The 17,579-nt window shown below is 40.5% G+C and overlaps 1 protein-coding gene across 1 annotated transcript in view; it reads right to left on the bottom strand.

The window, feature by feature from the left end:
- The window catches only part of LOC150080449 (JNK-interacting protein 1-like), a 200,220-nt gene that overhangs the window by 157,985 nt on the left and 24,656 nt on the right, over window positions 1-17,579 (bottom strand). The window contains exon 2 of the mRNA XM_090381228.1: window positions 438-567. Coding sequence (XP_090237354.1) covers window positions 438-567 — 130 coding nt within the window. The remainder of the gene's footprint in view (window positions 1-437; window positions 568-17,579) is intronic.

The following is a 17,579-nucleotide window of genomic DNA, read 5'->3' on the forward strand; positions in this document are numbered from 1 at the left end:
CAGCAATCCTTTTAATACACTTAAAATATTGAATTTTAAAATTGTCAATTTCTTACAATGATCCCACACTTCCAAATGAGACATGTTTACAGGGAATCCAATTTATAGTACAGTGCATAAGAGGAAATAAGCAATAACTTAGCCACATAACTATACGCTACATAATCTAATTTGTTTTTTGTCCCTATTGGAGGTTGTGATCACACTCAAAAACAGCAGTATAACACCAGGTGTAGTATATAAAGGTTGCACTCAACTAGGATACATTCTAGCCACAAGGTTCACTTTGTCACAAAATTTAATAAAGGTTGATGACTTCAAAAGTACTGCATAAGAATAAAACTAGGAAAAACTAAGTTCAAATCATAAACATTATTAACATACTCAAAATTTAACAAGCGCATTCACAAAGGCAAAAGATAACATTTAAAATGTACCTCTTGGTATTGGCTTCTACTGTTTCCATTACTTAATTGTTTTTCTGTGATAGATGAGTCTGTGCAGTTATCAAGCTTAGAACTTTCCAAATTATCTTCTAGCATTAATGGATCAATACCATGAGCAATTCTTCAAAAGATGTAAAAAAAAAAAAAGAAAATTGTGGGTCAGAAACATTCAATGAATAAAAGCAAATTTTGAAATGCATTAACTAATATCACTAAATCTTTTCACACTATAAATTTAGACTAAAGAAAATTACATAAACAACAAAATAAAATGAAGTGCCAAGTAAAATAAGATCTAAAGCAGGTCATATGCAAAATTAGATGCTGCAAGTAATCCCACAACTTCCGAGGTAAGTTTCACTCACTGTACAGGGTGATTCTGAATTCACACATCCCAAATTGTAGATATTAATTTATTATTATTATTTATTATTATTATTATTATTATTAGCCATATGGTACAAGGAAGCCTGAGGCTTATGCTGCACCAGCCAAAAAAAAAAAAAAAAAAATTCCCGAGTTACCCCCTGTGTGTGTGTGTGTGTGTGAGAGAGAGAGAGAGAGAGAGAGAGAGAGAGAGAGAGAGAGAGAGAGAGAGAGAGAGAGAGAGAGAGAGAGAAGTAGAAAGGCATCACCAAGAAAGAGAAGAATGATGATATCCAGCTCAGGACCCTGGGTTTGCCAAGCCCATACTCACCAGACATGAGCCCCCGGGGTTATCACTGACAACTCAATGAAACTTGATTCTGACTGCAACGGTAGTGCTAGCAGTGATTCTCCAAATGTCTGACAGTTATTGTTTCTGTTATGCCACCATTCATCAGTAGTGTTTTGTTAATGTTAGTGTTATGTTATGCCATCATACAACTGTTATGAAAATGTGCAGCTCTGAGAAAACTTAACCCTCTCTTGGTCACTCTCCTATAGAGAAAACAAAATTGCTTGTATGACTTGTATTCTTCATCATCATCATCATCAGCCGTTTTCAATTCCACTGCAGGATGAAGGCCTCTCCAGCAACTTTCCAGTTTCTTCTGTTTTGTGCAATGGCCATCCATTTACTATCCACGAACTCGTGAATTTCATCTGCCCATCTCCGTTGTTGTCTTCCAGGTTTTCTTTTAGCTCTCTTGGGTACCATTCTGTTATTTTCTTAGTCCATCTATCATCATGTCTTCGAGCTATGTGTCCTGCCCAAGTCCATTTCAGTTCTTTGGTTTTGATAAGAATGTTCTTTATTTGTGTTTGCTGCCTAATCCATCTGTACCTCTTCTTATCTAACAGTCTGATTCCCAATATAATTCGTTCCATTCTTCGTTGTGTAGTTCTCAGCTTCTCTTCCATTCTTTAGGTGAGTGCCCAAGTTTCACTTCCATAAGTCATGGTGGAAAGTATACATTGGTTCATTATTTTGTTTCAGACAAATTGAGATATTGCTCCTTAGTATGTGATTAAATTTCCTGAATGCTATCCATCCAAAATTTATTCTTCTCTTGACTTCCAGCCATTTATCATTATTACAGGTAATGACTTGTCCCAGATAAGTATACGACTCCACCTTTTCAATTATTGCTCCTTCAATCATTATATCCCTTTCTGTGGCATACTTATCCATCATTACTTTTGTTTTAGCCATATTCATCTTTAGTCCAAAATCCTTACTAACTCTGCATAACTGATTCAGATTTTCCTCTAATTCTTTGGGATCGTGGCTTATGACCACAATGTCATCTGCAAATCGTAAATGGTTTAGGTACTCTCCATTCACATTGACTCCTTTCTGCGACCAGTCTAATCTTCTGAAAGCTTCCTCAGGGGCAGCAGTAAACAGCTTCGGAGATATTGTGTCTCCTTGTCGAACTCCTTTCTCAATTTTATATTTCCTACTGTCTTTGTCTAGTCTAATAAAGGAGGTAGCACTCTCATATTTTCTTCAAAATCATAATATATGGGGTATCTATGCCTTGTCTTTGCAGTGCCCGAAACATTGCCTTATGCTGTATGGAGTCAAATGCCTTTTCATAATCCACAAATGCCAGGCATAATGGCGTTTTAAATTCATTTGCTTTCTCCATTAGCTGTGATATTACATGAAGGTGATCCATAGTTGAGAATCCTGTCCTAAAGCCAGCTTGCTCTTTTGGTTGATTATCATCAAGTATTCTTTCTAACCTGTTAGTAATGACCCTTGTGAACAACTTGTAGATGTGAGATAACAAGCTAATTGGTCCATAATTTCCAATTTCTGATTTATCTCCTTTCTTATGCTGCAAAACTATGATTGCATTATTCCACTCCTTAGGCGTCACACCTTTTCTAATGCATTCTGTGAAGAGTCTTGCCAGTTTTTGTGTCATGTGTCTTCATCCCAATTTTAATAACTCTACAGTAACTTCATCTTTCCCCGGGGCTTTCTGATTCTTCAACGCATGTTCTACCTCATCAGGAAGGATATCAGGTATGTTGTATGTGTTACTAATTTGCGATCCATCTTCCCCACTGCTGGCATCATTCCCTTGCTCCTTGTATAACTCTTTATAGTAGTCTTCTGCTATTTGAATTATGCCTTCTCTGCTATTTATAAGTACACCATCGCTATTCTTCAGTTTCAGTATCATTTGCCTTTCTGTATTACTGCTCATGGCTGCTGATTTAAATCCTTTGTTTTCCCTTAGTGCTTGTTCTGCTTTTCTTGTGTTAAATCCTCTTATGTCCTCTCTGAGTCTCTAATGGCTTTGCATAACTCAGTATACTCAATTTTCTTCCTTTCAGTGTTTTTCTTGCTCTTCATTTGTCGTCTTCGGTTCATCACGACAAGTGTTTCTTGACTGATTTTTTCTTCTTTGGATTTATTTTTACCTATAGGTTTCTTGGGCTTTATCACTTTTAGAAAATTGTAATATTCCTCGTCAATATCTTGGTCCTCAGCAGTCTGCAGAGCTCAAACTTGTTCTTAAGTTCCAGTACGTACTGCTTTTTCTCCTCTTCTGTTATCTCAAAGACTTTTGTATTATTTATTTGAGTCAGTTTAAACTTTATTAAACTCTATTAATTCAGTTTTTTTTTATAATAAAAAAATAAATTTTTAGCTATCTTGTCGAATTGAAAATAATCTTTTAATAATTATCATTTATACAGGGTGATTCAGGAGGAATAGTATGAAATATTTTGGGACATTATAGTGTCAATTATTTTGAGTTCAAAAGTTCATATAAACATGTGTCCAATTCTGAATGGATACAGAGATACAGTTTAAAACTGGCACGCACAGCTCAATGAATCAGATGTGACCAAGAAGCAGTTATAACCCGACACTGTTTGGTGTTAGAAGTGTTGTTAAGAATGCTGCACATCTTCACACATGCTGAGAAAACTTAACCCTTATGCCGATATGGTGTTTGTCTATAGTTTTTGTGGTGGAAGTGCTACTACTGCTTGTAGAGAATACCATTGACGGTTTCCTAACCACAAAATACGGGATTCAAGAGTGTTTATTAGCGTTTACACCAAACTATATGATACTGGTACAGTTCATATTTCTTTTGAATGTGCAAACGAATAAAATGTGGATAAAATAGAACGCATTCTTCAGTCAGTAGAAAGTAGTCCTACTATTAGAATGAAGAATTTCTATGCATATCAGTGTTCCACAGACAAGAGTATGGTGAACATTATGTGAGCACGGCTTGTATCCATTTCACGCCGACCGGGCTAGCCGGGTGGGTAAAGTGCCTGCCTGGCAACCCAAAGGTCGCGGGTTCGATTCCCGCCTCGGGCTTGGATCAAAGTACTGCAAAAAACCTTGGGAGGTGCATTATGGCCACAGAAGCCTATGCGCCAACAACTACCAAAAAAAAAAAAAAAAAAAATCCATTTCACATACAGTGGGATGCAACACCTTCAACCAGAAGACATCCAGCAATTGGAATTTTGTCGGTGGGCTAATCGCCGATTAATTTCATTAATACTGTTCGGCGATGAAGCTACTTTCACATGACATTATCAACAACACCTGTAACTCTCATAGTTGTTGTTGTTATTTGGTTTTTAGGAGCATTAGCAACTAAAGTCATATTGCTCCGGGTATATGCGGTGGTCATTCCCTGACCTTTCTGCATCCTCCGTATTTGGTGGTCATGGGCTCGAACCCCAGTCTAATCAAGAAGCATGTGCTACGCATTACTGCTCCTGCCTACCTGGCTACGGAGGCGCCATAACTCTCATAGGTGGTCAGACAAAAATCCACATGCCACTATGACATGTGGCTTTTTGTTGCTTCTCTGTAAAGTGTGGTATCATCAACAATCAGTTGACTGGGCCTACTCTGTTATAAAATCATCTTATGGGGCCCATTTACCTAGAATTTCTGCAAAACGAACTTCCACTACTATTGGAAGGTGTTCACTTGGCTATGATTGGTATGTACTTTCAGCAAGATGGAGCTCCTGCACATTATACCCATCTGGTTACACAATATCTAAATTGAACTTTCCTTGAACGATCGATCGACTGCGGTGGTCATTTCATTGGCCACCAAGGTCTCCAGACCTCACTCCGTTAGATTTTTGTTTGTGGTGATGGATAAAAAGAAAGCATAGTATAAAAGGTGAATACGAGAGATGAATTGCTCGCTTGCATTTTGGATACTGCTGCCCTCATAAAGGAACGCCAAGATGACCTCAGAAGAACAACACGTCATATTACCACAAGAGTTGCAAAGTGCACTGAGGTTGGTGGTGGGATTTTCGAACATTTATTGTGAACTGTAAAAAATTTGTCAATTATTTGTGTTTTGTATCATTCAAAAAGTCAATAAATATGAACAAGAAGTAATTTATTGTTCTTTAATACCTCTCATAATGGCTTTGTGCATGAGAGTTTCAAACAGCTATCGCACCATATCCATTGAGAACTGTACACATGTTTATATATACCTTTTTACTCAGAATAATCGATACTATGACCTCCCAAAATATTTACTATTCCTCCTGAATTATCCTGTATAATTTATCCCATTTCTCATTGTTTGAATTTTGTTGTGTAGTAATTTTTTTTTTGCTCATCTTCTATTATACTGAACCCCTTTCTCCTCAATTTTGAGCTTTTCATCTGCCAAATCTTCTTAGAGGAAAAAGAAAGTTTGACAGATTTCAGAAAAATAATCACGAGTGAAATTACAGAATATCAGTGGTTCAGATATATTACCCACAATTCAGTAGTTATGGGTCATTAAAATTGCAAAATGAGTGGCATTTGTATACTCCAGCTATTACCAAAAAAAAAAAAAAGAAAGACTTCACTCGTGTGGCAACTATAAAATGAAAAAAAATAAGAGGTATCTTCTGTTACACCAGAAAATGGGTCGGAAAACTGCTAGATTGGGGGAATACAAGGACTAATAGATTAACAGTAACCACTGGCAGAGGTGAAAGTGATTCTTGCACTGCTTCTATTGGAATGAGCCGCAGCCTGGAAAATAAGATGCAGGATATTTCAGAGCCTGCTGGGAATCATTGGGGTACAAATAAACACATAGGTTGTCTTAGGGTAGCTAAGAAAAAGAAAAGGTGCATGTATACTTGCGTGTACACCAATGCTAGGAGTTTAGTAAATAAATTTGATGAATTTGAGGTATTGCTCAAAACATCAAAGGTAGATATTGTGGGGATTTCAGAGACGTGGTGTCACACAGATATAAGGAATGCAGAACTGGAATTTGGGGAGTACAATGTCTACAGAAAGGATAGACAGGGTGAGAGTAGGAGTGTGCTATAGGCCTAATGACTCTGATGAGTATAATAAGAAACTGTACGGGGAAATAGAGTGGGCCAGTAAATCAGAGAGTCTATAATGGGGGATTTTAATTTCCCAGATATTGACTGGAATTTGGGGGCTGGTCACTCACACACTAGCAAGGCTTTTGTGGATTTATTGGATGATTGTTTTCTACATCAGCATGTTCGGGAGGCAACTAGAGGGAGTAATACTCTTGATTTGATTATCAGTAGTGATTCTTCATGCATTAAGAATCTGCAGGTAAATGAAGCACTAGGTGGCAGTGATCACAGTGTGCTGAAGTGGGATTTACTCAAAGAGGTAAGTACCATTAGGGATAAAGGGAAGGGTTATTACTTTCGTAAAGGCAACTACGATGGACTGAGACAGTATTTAAATTCTATACAGTGGGACCAACTGATGATGTTACCAACAGCAAATTCAAAATGGGAAGCATTCAAAGAACTTATCTTGGAAGCTACTAGGCTTTACATACCAACTAAGAAATACTGTTCAAGGTTTAGACCTAAGTGGATGTCAGATGAACTAATGAGACATATGGCAGAGAAGAAAAATGCATGGGATACATACAAATTAACACGTGACACAGAAGCCTATGATAGATACAAGTTGATCTGTAACCAAGTTACAAAGGAGGTTAGGCAGGCGAAGGCAGATTAGAGAAATCTTTGGCAAGGGATGCAAATAAAAACAGCAAAGAGTTCTTTACTTATGTAAACTCTAGAAGGAAGGGGATGAATCAGATTGGTCCACTTGATATCGATGGGTCAACTGTTGATGATCCTGCTCAGGTAGCTAACAAACTGAATGAATATTTTGCATCGACATTCACACATGACGAGTTATTCAGCGAGGGGAATGCCAGAGGTGTATTCAACTCTGGCAGTAAGCTAGAGAATCTTGTAATAACTGAGAGTAAAGTGGAGGAGAAATTGTTGAAGATAAATACAAGAAAGGCATATGGGGTAGTAGTAGTGGCATGTGATGCAAGAAAGCAAGTGTATGAGCTTATGCAGCATCAGCCAAAAAAAAAAAAAAAAAAATCACACCATTCCCTCCAAATGCCTGTCCAGTTCCTCCTTAAATTTATTCAACCTATCAACTTCCACAACGACGGATGGAAGTTTGTTCCAGCAATTAACCACCCGCTGGCTAAAGGCAAATTTCCGCACATCTATTCTACATCTGTCCTTTCTTAATTTGAATTTATGCCCCCTTAGGTTCGTAATCTGAACAAGGGGAAGGATCCCATCAGAATTCAGCATGCTGAACCCATTCAAGGCCTTATACACCTCAATCAGATCACCGCGCAGGCGCCTAGTCTCCAGCCACTGCAACTTGCAGAACTTAAGCCTCTCTTGATAAGAGGATCCCTTCATTCCCCTCACCAATCTTGTTGCCCTTCTCTGTACACGCTCAAGCAAATCTACATCCTTCCTAAAATGAGGCCTCCAGACCTGTATGCAGAACTCAAGGCATGGCCTGACCATTGCCTTATACAGAGGGATAATCACCTCCTTTTCCCTGCTAGCAAAATTCCTATATATCATTGACAAAACCCCATGACCTGCCCTGGCAGCCTGTCTGCATTGCTCAGAAAACTTCATATCTGCCTGCACAATTACTCCCAGGTCTTTTTCATTTTCTACCACCTTAAGTGTAGTACCACACAGTTGGTACGTTTCTCTGGGGTTACTTCTACCCATATGCAGTAATTTGCATTTGTCAAGGTTAAACTTCAGTTGCCACTTCTTAGCCCATCTGCACAAATTATCTAGATCCTGTTGCAGTAGCACACTGCCATTACTGTCATTAACAACCTGCCAACATTTGTATCATCTGCAAACTTCGCCATTAAGCCTGATATACCTTCAACAATATCATTGATAAATATACAAAACAACAGTGCACCCAACACAGAACCCTGTGGGACTCCACTAATAACATTAGTCCAAGAAGAGCAGCACCCATTGATTACTACCCTCTGTCTTCTCCCACTTAACCATCCTTTTATCCATTGTAGAAACTTACCCTTAATACCATTCTGCTCCAATTTGTACAGTAGTCTTCCATGCACAACAGTGTCAAAAGCTTTCCTGAAATCCAAATATATGATATCAAAATTATTTTTTGCGTCCAGTTCCTTTGTAACCACATCATAATATCCTATCAAATTTGTCAGACAAGACTTTCCCTTAACAAACCCATGCTGTGTCTGAATTATTGCTGCAGTCTTGTCTAGATGATCCTGCAATGCATCTTTAAACAGTGACTCCATTATTTTACCAGGAACAGAAGTTAAACTAACTGGTCTGTAATTACTCGTGTCACCCTTCGATCCCCCTTTGTGAATTGGGGATACATTTGCACATCTCCAGTCCGTGGGAAACTCCCATGAGTCCAAGGCCGCTCTCATAATTATGGCTAAGGGTTTGCTTAGTTGCTTTGTCGCCTCCTTTAATATAACTGAATAGATCCCATCCACCCCAGGTGCTTTTCTTACTTTTAACTTCAACAATTTCTCTTCCACTTTGCTCTCAGTGATTACAAAATCATTAAGTATCCTGCTACAATTTGATAACCTTCTGTCATTTTCAAACCTTAATAATTCCTCACGTGTGAATGTAGATGCAAAATACTCATTCAGTTTGTTTGCTATCTGAGCAGGATCATCAACAGTCGAACCATCGATGTCAAGTGGACCAATCTGATTCATCCCCTTCCTTTTAGAGTTTATATAAGTAAAGAAATCCTTGCTGTTTTTCTTAGCATCTTTTGCCAAGGATTTCTCGTAATCTGATAATCTCGTAATCTGATGGTAATTAAATCTTTAAGTAAATCCCACGTCAGTACACTGTGATCACTGCCACCTAGTGGTTCTTTTATCTGCAAATTCCTAATACATGAATGATCACTGCTGATAACCAGATCAAGAGTATTACTTTCTCTGGTTGCCTCTCGAATGGATGGGATCTATCCAGTTATATTAAAAGAGGCAGCAAAGTAAGTAAGCAAACCCTTAGCCATAATTATGAGAGCTTCCTTGGACTCAGGGGAAGTACCCATGGACTGGAGATGTGCAAATGTGACCCCAATTCACAAAGGAGGATCAAAGGGCGACACAAGTAATTATAGACCTGTTAGTTTAACTTCTGTTCCTGGAAAATTAATGGAGGCACTGGTTAAAGAAGCAATGCAGGATCATCTAGACAAGACTTCAGTTATAGCTCAGACACAGCATGGTTTTGTTAAGGGGAAGTCTTGCCTGACCAATTTGATTGGATACTATGACGCAGTCACAAAAGAACTGGATGCAGGGAATAGCTTTGATATTATATACTTGGATCTTAGAAAGGCTTTTGATACTGTTGCACATGGAAGACTGCTACACAAATTGGAGCAGTGTGGCATTGGAGGCAAATTGCTGCTATGGATAAAGGGGTGGTTGAGGGGGAGAAGACAGAGAGTGGTAATCAATGGACACTGCTCATCGTGGACTAATGTTATTAGTGGAGTCCCTCAGGGTTCAGTATTGGGTCCATTATTGTTTTCTGTATTTATAAATGATATTGATGATGGATATCAAGCTTAATGTCGAAGTTTGCAGACGATACGAAGGTTGGCAGGGTTGTCAAGGACACTACTGACACTATGCTACTGCAACAGGATCTGGAAAGGTTGAGCAGATGGGCTGAGAGGTGGCAAATGAAGTTTAACATTGACAAATGTAAAGTACTACATATGGGAAACAGCAACCCCAGAGCAACGTATCAACTCTGTGGTACTACACTGACAGTGGTAGAGAATGAAAGGGAACTGGGGTGGTTGTGCAGGCAGATATGAAGTTTTCTGACAGTGCAGACGGACTGCAAGAGTAGCTCATGGTGTATTGTCGATGATATATAGGAATTTTTCTAGCAGGGATAAGGAGGTGATTATTCCCTTGTATAAAGCAATAGTCAGACCACACCTAGAGTACTGTATACAGGTCTGGAGGCCTCATTTCAAGGATGTAGAGATGCTGGAATGAGTACAGAGAAGGGCAACAAGATTAGTGAATGAAACAAAGGGGGTGCTCTTACGAAGAAAGGCTTAAGTTTTGCAAATTACAGTGTCTGGAGACTAGGCACCGGCGAGGTGATCTGATAGAGGTGTATAAAGCCTTGAATGGTTTGAGCATGCTCAATGCTGATGGGATTCTTCCTCTTGCTCAGAATAATCACCTGAGAGGGCATAAATTCAAATTGAGAAAAGACAGATGTAGAATAGACGTGAGGAAATTTGCCTTTAGCCAGCGGGTGGTTGGTTGGTGGAATAGACTTCCATCCCTTGTCGTGGAAGTTGATAGCCTAAATAAGTTTAATGCTCAGCTGGATAGGTATTTCGATCGAACAGAGGGGTTAAGTGGAAGTGGTTATTTTTTATTTATTTATTTTTTTTTTTTTTTTTTTTTTTTGGCTGATGCTGCATAAGCTTGCTTTCTTGCATCAAATGCCTCTACTAATGCTAATGCTAAATCAAGAAAAAAAATAAAATACTGCATCATCATTTAGAGAAAATTAGTGGAGAAACAAACATGGGAGGATATGATTTTATTCCCAAATTTTAAAAAAATAACATTTCAAAGAAATGTGGTATCTGTCCGACAGCATGTGACTGAAACAAAGGTAAAAGTGGTATACACTAGCAATCCTAATACATCCGAACATTTTTAAAATCCCTACTGAATTAAAATTTCAATGATAACAGTTCAAACACTAAGATCAAATCTCATCAAACATGATGAAAAAGTTTGTGCTTGCCTTCAGCAATAAAGTCCAATTCAATAATACTCTTGATCCGATTATGAGCAGTGATTCTTCATGCATTAAGAATTTGCAGATAAAAGAATCACTAAGTGACAGTGATCACAGTGTATTGATGTGGGATGTAACTACTAAGTTTAACAGGGGCTCACATCTGGAGAGTATGGGCTTCGCACACCCAGGGTACTGAGTGGGATATCATCATTTTTCTCTTTCTTGGCGATTCCTTTCTACTTCTTTCTCTCTCTCTCTCTCTCTCTCTCTCTCTCTCTCTCTCAAGGTAACTTTTTTTTTTTTTTGGGCTGGTGCAGCATAAGTCTCAGGCTTCCTTGCATCATATGGCTAATAACAATAGAGGGAAGGGTTTTTGCTTTCATAAAGGAGACTACAGACAGTTGTCTCAGACAGTTTCTAAATTCTGTACAGTGGGACCAACTAAAGATATTAACAACAACAAATTCTAAATGGTAAGCATTCGGGGAATTACTAGGCTTTTCATACCAACTAAGAAACACAGTTCAAGGCTTAGACCTAAATGGATGACAGATGAACTGTTAAGACACATGGCAGACAAGGAAAATGCATGGGATGCATATAAATTATCAGGTGCTACAGAAGCCTATGGTAGATGTAAACTGCAAACTTCTTGTATTCTGCTTAGGCAAGCCAAAGCATATTACAAGAAGTCACAGGCAAAGAAAGCCAAGAAAAGGAGCAACGGCTCCTTAACTTATATTAACAGTAGAAGGAGGGGATTGAATCACATTGGTTCACTTGATGTCGATGAATCTGCTCAGATTGCTGACAAGGCTGAATAAGTATTTTGCATCTACATCCACACATGAGGAATTCTTTAGGGAAGGGGATACCAAAGTTTATGAAACTCTAACAACAAGCTAAATGATTTTGTAAGAACTGAAAAGAAAGGAGATGAGAAATTGTTGAAGTTAAACATAAACAAGGCACCTGGCATAGATGCAATCTATCCAATCATATTGAAGGAGACAGCAAAGGAGGTAAGCAAACCCTTTGTTATAATTATGGGAGCATATTTGGATTAGGGGAGATTCCTGTTAGCTGGAGATATGAGCATATCCACAATCGGGATCAAAGGGTGGCATGGGTAATTACAGACCTGTTAGCTTAACTTCTGGTTCAGGGAAAATAATGGAGTCACTAGTTAAAGAAATGCAGGACAATCTAGACAGGAGTGCAGCTATATTTCAGTCACAGCATCTTTCTGACCAATTTAAGAGTAATTTAATGGTAAGAGTTCCCCTCACCAACAAGATTGGTGAAGAGAACTCTTACCAAGAAAGGCTTAAGTTCTGCAAACTGCAGCACCAGGAGAGTAGGCACCTGCAAGGTGATCTGATTGAGGTGTATAAGGCCTTGCATGGGTTGAGCAAGTTGAATGCTGATGGAATTCTTTCTCTTGCTCAGACTAAGAACCTGAGGGGGCACTGTTTCAAATTGAGGAAAGATAGTTGTAGAAAAGATGTGTAGAAATTTGCCTTTAGCCAGCAGGTAGTTGATAGGTGGAACAGACTTCCATCTTTTATTGCAGAAGCTGATAGCCTAAATAAATTTAAGGCTGAGCTGGACAGGCATTTGGAATGAATGGAGGGGTGAAATGGGAGGCTTTTTTCCTTTTTTTTTGGCTGATGCTGTATAAGCTTACTTTCTTGCATCATATGCCTGTTCTAACTACACATAAAAAATATAAACATGTTGATGATCAAGTTTAGTCTGCATGGGTAGCACAGTGGTATTGTCACCATCCTCCCCACCAAGGATGGAAAAGGCCATTGTTTGAATCTTGTTGGTGACACGAGTAACTTTTATGGGCTTTTTTCACTCTGTGAATGAGTTAGTCAGTCTCAGGCATAGATAGCAAGGGTATCTCCCCAGAAACTGAGGTTCTTCATCCTGCAAAACAAGCAAATTGACCAGAGAACACATGCAATTTATAGACACAATACACATGGATATATGAATTAACTTTCCGGGTGATCCTAATGTAATAGTTTGAATTATATCAAGTTTGTCACTAAGCTTTAATGTTGTTGTTCTTTTCTTCTCTGTATGAGGTTTATTAGCTTTAGGACATAGGGTGACATGGGTAATTACAGACCTGTTAGCTGAACTTCTGGTTCAGGGAAAATAATGGAGTTGCTAGTTAAAGAAATGCAGGACAATCTAGACAGGAGTGCAGCTATATTTCAGTCACAGCATCTTTCTGACCAATTTAAGAGTAATTTAATGGTAAGAGTTCCCCTCACCAACAAGATTGGTGAAGGGAACTCTTAAAAAGAAAGGCTTAAGTTCTGCAAATTCAGGTCACCTACTCTCAATCAGATCACCTCTCTGGAGGTGATCTGATTGAGAGTAGGTGACCTGTATACAGGTTATTATACAGGTCACCTACTCTCCAGGTGCTGCAATTTACAGAACTTAAGCCTTTCTTGGTAAGAGCATCCCTTTGTTCCCCTCACTAATCTTGTTGTCCTTGTTTGTACTCATTCCAGCAACTCTACATCCTTCCTAAAATGAGGCCTCCAGACCTGTACACAGTACTCTAGGTGTGGACTGACCATTGCCATGTATAACAGGATAATCACCTACCTGTCCATGCTAGCAAAATTCCTATATATCACTGACAAGACTCCATGACCTGCCCTGGCAGCCCATCTGCACTGCTCAGTGAACTTCATATTTGACTGCACAATTACCCCCAGGTCTTTTTCACTTTCCACTTCCCTGAGTGTAGTACCACACGGTTGGTAGGTTTCTCTTCGGTTATTGCTACCCATATGCGGTAATTTGCATTTGTCAATGTTAAATTTCAGTTGCCACTTCTCAGCCCATTTTCCCAACTTATCTTCTTCTTCTTCGGTCCTTAGCTGGCAGCTGGGGGAGGCGGTTGGCCACGCAACCAGTATGCTGCTGTAGGTGCCGCAGGGTTTCGGACTTGCTCTGTGATGTTCTTCCATACCTTACGATCCATGGCTTCAGTCCTGGCCTGGTTAAGGTCGAGACGTCGGCTCTTCAAGTCATCTTCCACTTGCTTGGCCCACGTTTTCCTAGGCGCGGTCCGTTTGATGCTCCATTGGGTGGGTCGTTGTCTCCAAAGGAGTGTGGATGGTATTCTGTTCGTGCCCATTCTACATACGTGGCCAAACCATCTGAGCCTTCGCTTCTGGATTTGGTCGGCAATGGTTGGTTGCTGTTGGCATCTGGCGCGGATGGTATCATTAGTGATGCGGTCGCGAAGAGAGATGCCCAAGATCTGCCGCAGGCATCGCATTTGGAATACCTCAAGTTTGTTCAAATCTAACTTGAGACAAATCCATGTTTCCGATCCGTAAAGAAGAATGGGCAGGATCAAAGTCCGGAAGAGTCGGATTTTAGTCTTTGTGGAAATGTTGGTCCTCTTCCACAGACACCATTTGAGCGAGGTGAACGCAGTGGCCGCCTGTCCAATTCTGCTGTGAATTTCCATGGTGGATGCAACTTTCTTCTCCTGGACCAGCGACCCAAGGTATTTAAAGTGCTGCACTTGCTCGATCTGGACGCCTTCGAGATAGATGGTGGCCTGCGACCCATCTGTTGTCAGGGCCTTTGTCTTACCAGCATTGATCTTCAAACCGTATGGCCGGGCAATGCGGGCAATGTCGTAGAGGATTTCCGTGGCTTCAGCGTCGTTACCGGCAAGGATAGCACTATCATCAGCAAACATCAGGTCAGTCAAATAGTGATCCTTGTCATATTGTATGCCCTGTCTGTTTCTGAATGCTTGCCTCATAATGGCGTCGACCACGATGTTGAAAAGCAACGGGGAGGCTACATCCCCTTGGCGGACTCCAGTTTGGATGGTAAATTCCTCAGATAAATCGTTCTGGATGCGTACCTGGCTGGTTAAACCGTTGTATGCAGTTTGGAGGAGTGTGATGACTTTTCGAAGTACATGTTCAACCTCTAGTAGTTTCCATAAGGCAGGCCGGTGGACACAGTCGAAAGCAGACTTAAAGTCAATGAAAACAATGACGGTTCGCTGTCCACACCGGATCCTCTCCTCCATCAGCTGACGAATGGCAAAGATTTGATCACAGCATCCTCGCCCGGGTCTAAATCCTGCCTGTTCTTCTCGGCTGGTTTGCTCGCGATGTTTTTGCAGTCTTGACTGGATAATCTTCATAAAGACCTTTCCAATGATGGAAAGGAGGCTGATGCCACGGTAGTTCTTGCAGTCCCGGTTATCACCTTTCTTGTGGATCGGTACGATAATGGCTTTCCTCCATGTTAACGGAATTTGTTCAGTGCACCAGATGGTTTTGAGGAGTGAGTGTAGTCGGCGAAGCAGTACATCTCCCCCGGCTTTGATCGCTTCTGTGGTGACTTGGTCCACTCCTGGTGCCTTGCCATTCTTCAGGGATTGTATGGCTGCTTTCACTTCTTCTACTGTAGGCTCAACATCGACCATGGAGACCTCAGGGGGGTCAATCGAGAGTGCTGTTGCTGGCGGTCCCTGAGGTGGGTCGTGATTATACAGAGCTTTGAAGAATTCACTCCACCGTTGCAGGCGTTCGGATGGTGATCGCACGAAGGTCCCATCAGCATTCTTGATGTTGTCACTAGTCAATTTAGTCTTTCCACTCAGACATCTGAGGGTGCGGTACTCGTTTTTGGATGCCGCCACTTCAAGATCGTCTGCCACTTGGTTCCAGTATGCTTCTCTTTCTGCTGTCATTCTTTGTCGGACTTCTCGGTTTAGCTGCCGGTACCGTTCAAAGTCGACCAACTTTGCCTGTTTCCGTTTGTCCACGAGGTCGAGGCACTCATCTGATATCCATGGTTGCGTTCGACGTCGGGCAGGTGGACATAGGGGCTTGGCACATTCCAGGATGGCATCAGAGATCTGCTTTTCTTCTTCATTTATATCCTCGGGCACGGCCAGCATCTCGAAGCGGTTGGATAGGGCGATCTGATATGCCTGTTTGTTGGCAGCATTCATTAGCTGCCTCCAGTCCAGCTTGGCTGACCGAGATGATCTAGATCCAGTTGGAGTAGCATACTGAAGTTCAACCTTGACAAATGCAAAGTACTGCATATGGGTAGAAGTAACCCCAGAGAAACGTACCAACTGTGTGGTACTACACTTAAGGTGGTAGAAAATGAAAAAGACCTGGGAGTAATTGTGCAGTCAGATATGAAGTTTTCTGAGCAATGCAGACAGGCTGCTAGGGCAGGTCATGGGGTTTTGTCAATGATATATAGGAATTTTGCTAGCAGGGAAAAGGAGGTGATTGTCCCTCTGTATAAGGCAATGGTCAGGCCACGCCTTGAGTACTGCGTACAGGTCTGGAGGCCTCATTTTAGGAAGGATGTAGATTTGCTTGAGCGTGTACAGAGAAGAGCAACACGATTGGTGAGGGGAATGAAGGGATTCTCTTACCAAGAGAGGCTTAAGTTCTGCAAATTGCAGTGGCTGGAGACTAGGCACCTGCGCGGTGATCTGATTGAGGTCTATAAGGCCTTGAATGGGTTGAGCACGCTGAATTCTGATGGGATCCTTCCACTTGTTCAGATTACGAACCTACGGGGACATAAGTTCAAATTAAGAAAGGACAGATGTAGAATAGATGTGCGGAAATTTGCCTTTAGCCAGCGGGTGGTTAATTGCTGGAACAAACTTCCATCTGTCGTTGTGGAAGTTGATAGGTTAAATAAATTTAAGGAGGAACTGGACAGGCATTTGGAGGGAATGGCGTGATGATTTTTTTTTTTTTTTTTTTTGGCTGATGCTGCATAAGCTCCTACACTTGCTTTCTTGCATCATGTGCCACTACTACTACTACTACTACTACTACTACTGTCTTTACTATCATTAACAACCTTGCCAATCTTTGTATCATCTGCAAACTTGGACATTAAACCTGATATACCTTCATCAATATCACTGATAAATACTAAAAACAACAACGGGCCCAACACCGAACCCTGGGAAACTCCACTAATAACATTTGTCCACAAAGAGCAGTGTCCATTGATTACCACTCTCTGTCATCTCCCACTCAACCATCCCTTTATCCATTGTAGCAACTTACCCTTAATGCCATACCTCTCCAATTTGTACAGCAGTCTTCCATGTGCACCAGTATCAAAAGCTTTCCTGAAACCCAAGTATATGATATCAAAATTATTTTTGACATTCAGTTCCTTTGTGACCACATCATAGTATCCAATCAAACTGGTCAGAGAAGACCTCCCTTTAACAAACCCATGCTGTGTCTTAACTATTATTGCAGTCTTGTCTAGATGATCCTGCAATGCTTTTTAACTAGTGATTCCATTATTTTCCCAGGAACACAAGTTTAACTAAGAGGTCTGTAGTTACTTGTGTCACCTTCTGAACCCCCCTTGTGAATTGGTGATACATTTTCACACCTCCAGTACATGGGGACTCCCCAGAGTCCAAGGAAGCTCTCATAATTATGGCTAAGGGTTTGCTTACTTTCTTTGCTGCCTCCTT

This window comes from Mastigoproctus giganteus, chromosome 9 (genome assembly GCF_048544385.1).
Source record: "Mastigoproctus giganteus isolate SK-2022 chromosome 9, ASM4854438v1, whole genome shotgun sequence".
NCBI lineage: Eukaryota > Metazoa > Arthropoda > Arachnida > Uropygi > Thelyphonidae > Mastigoproctus > Mastigoproctus giganteus.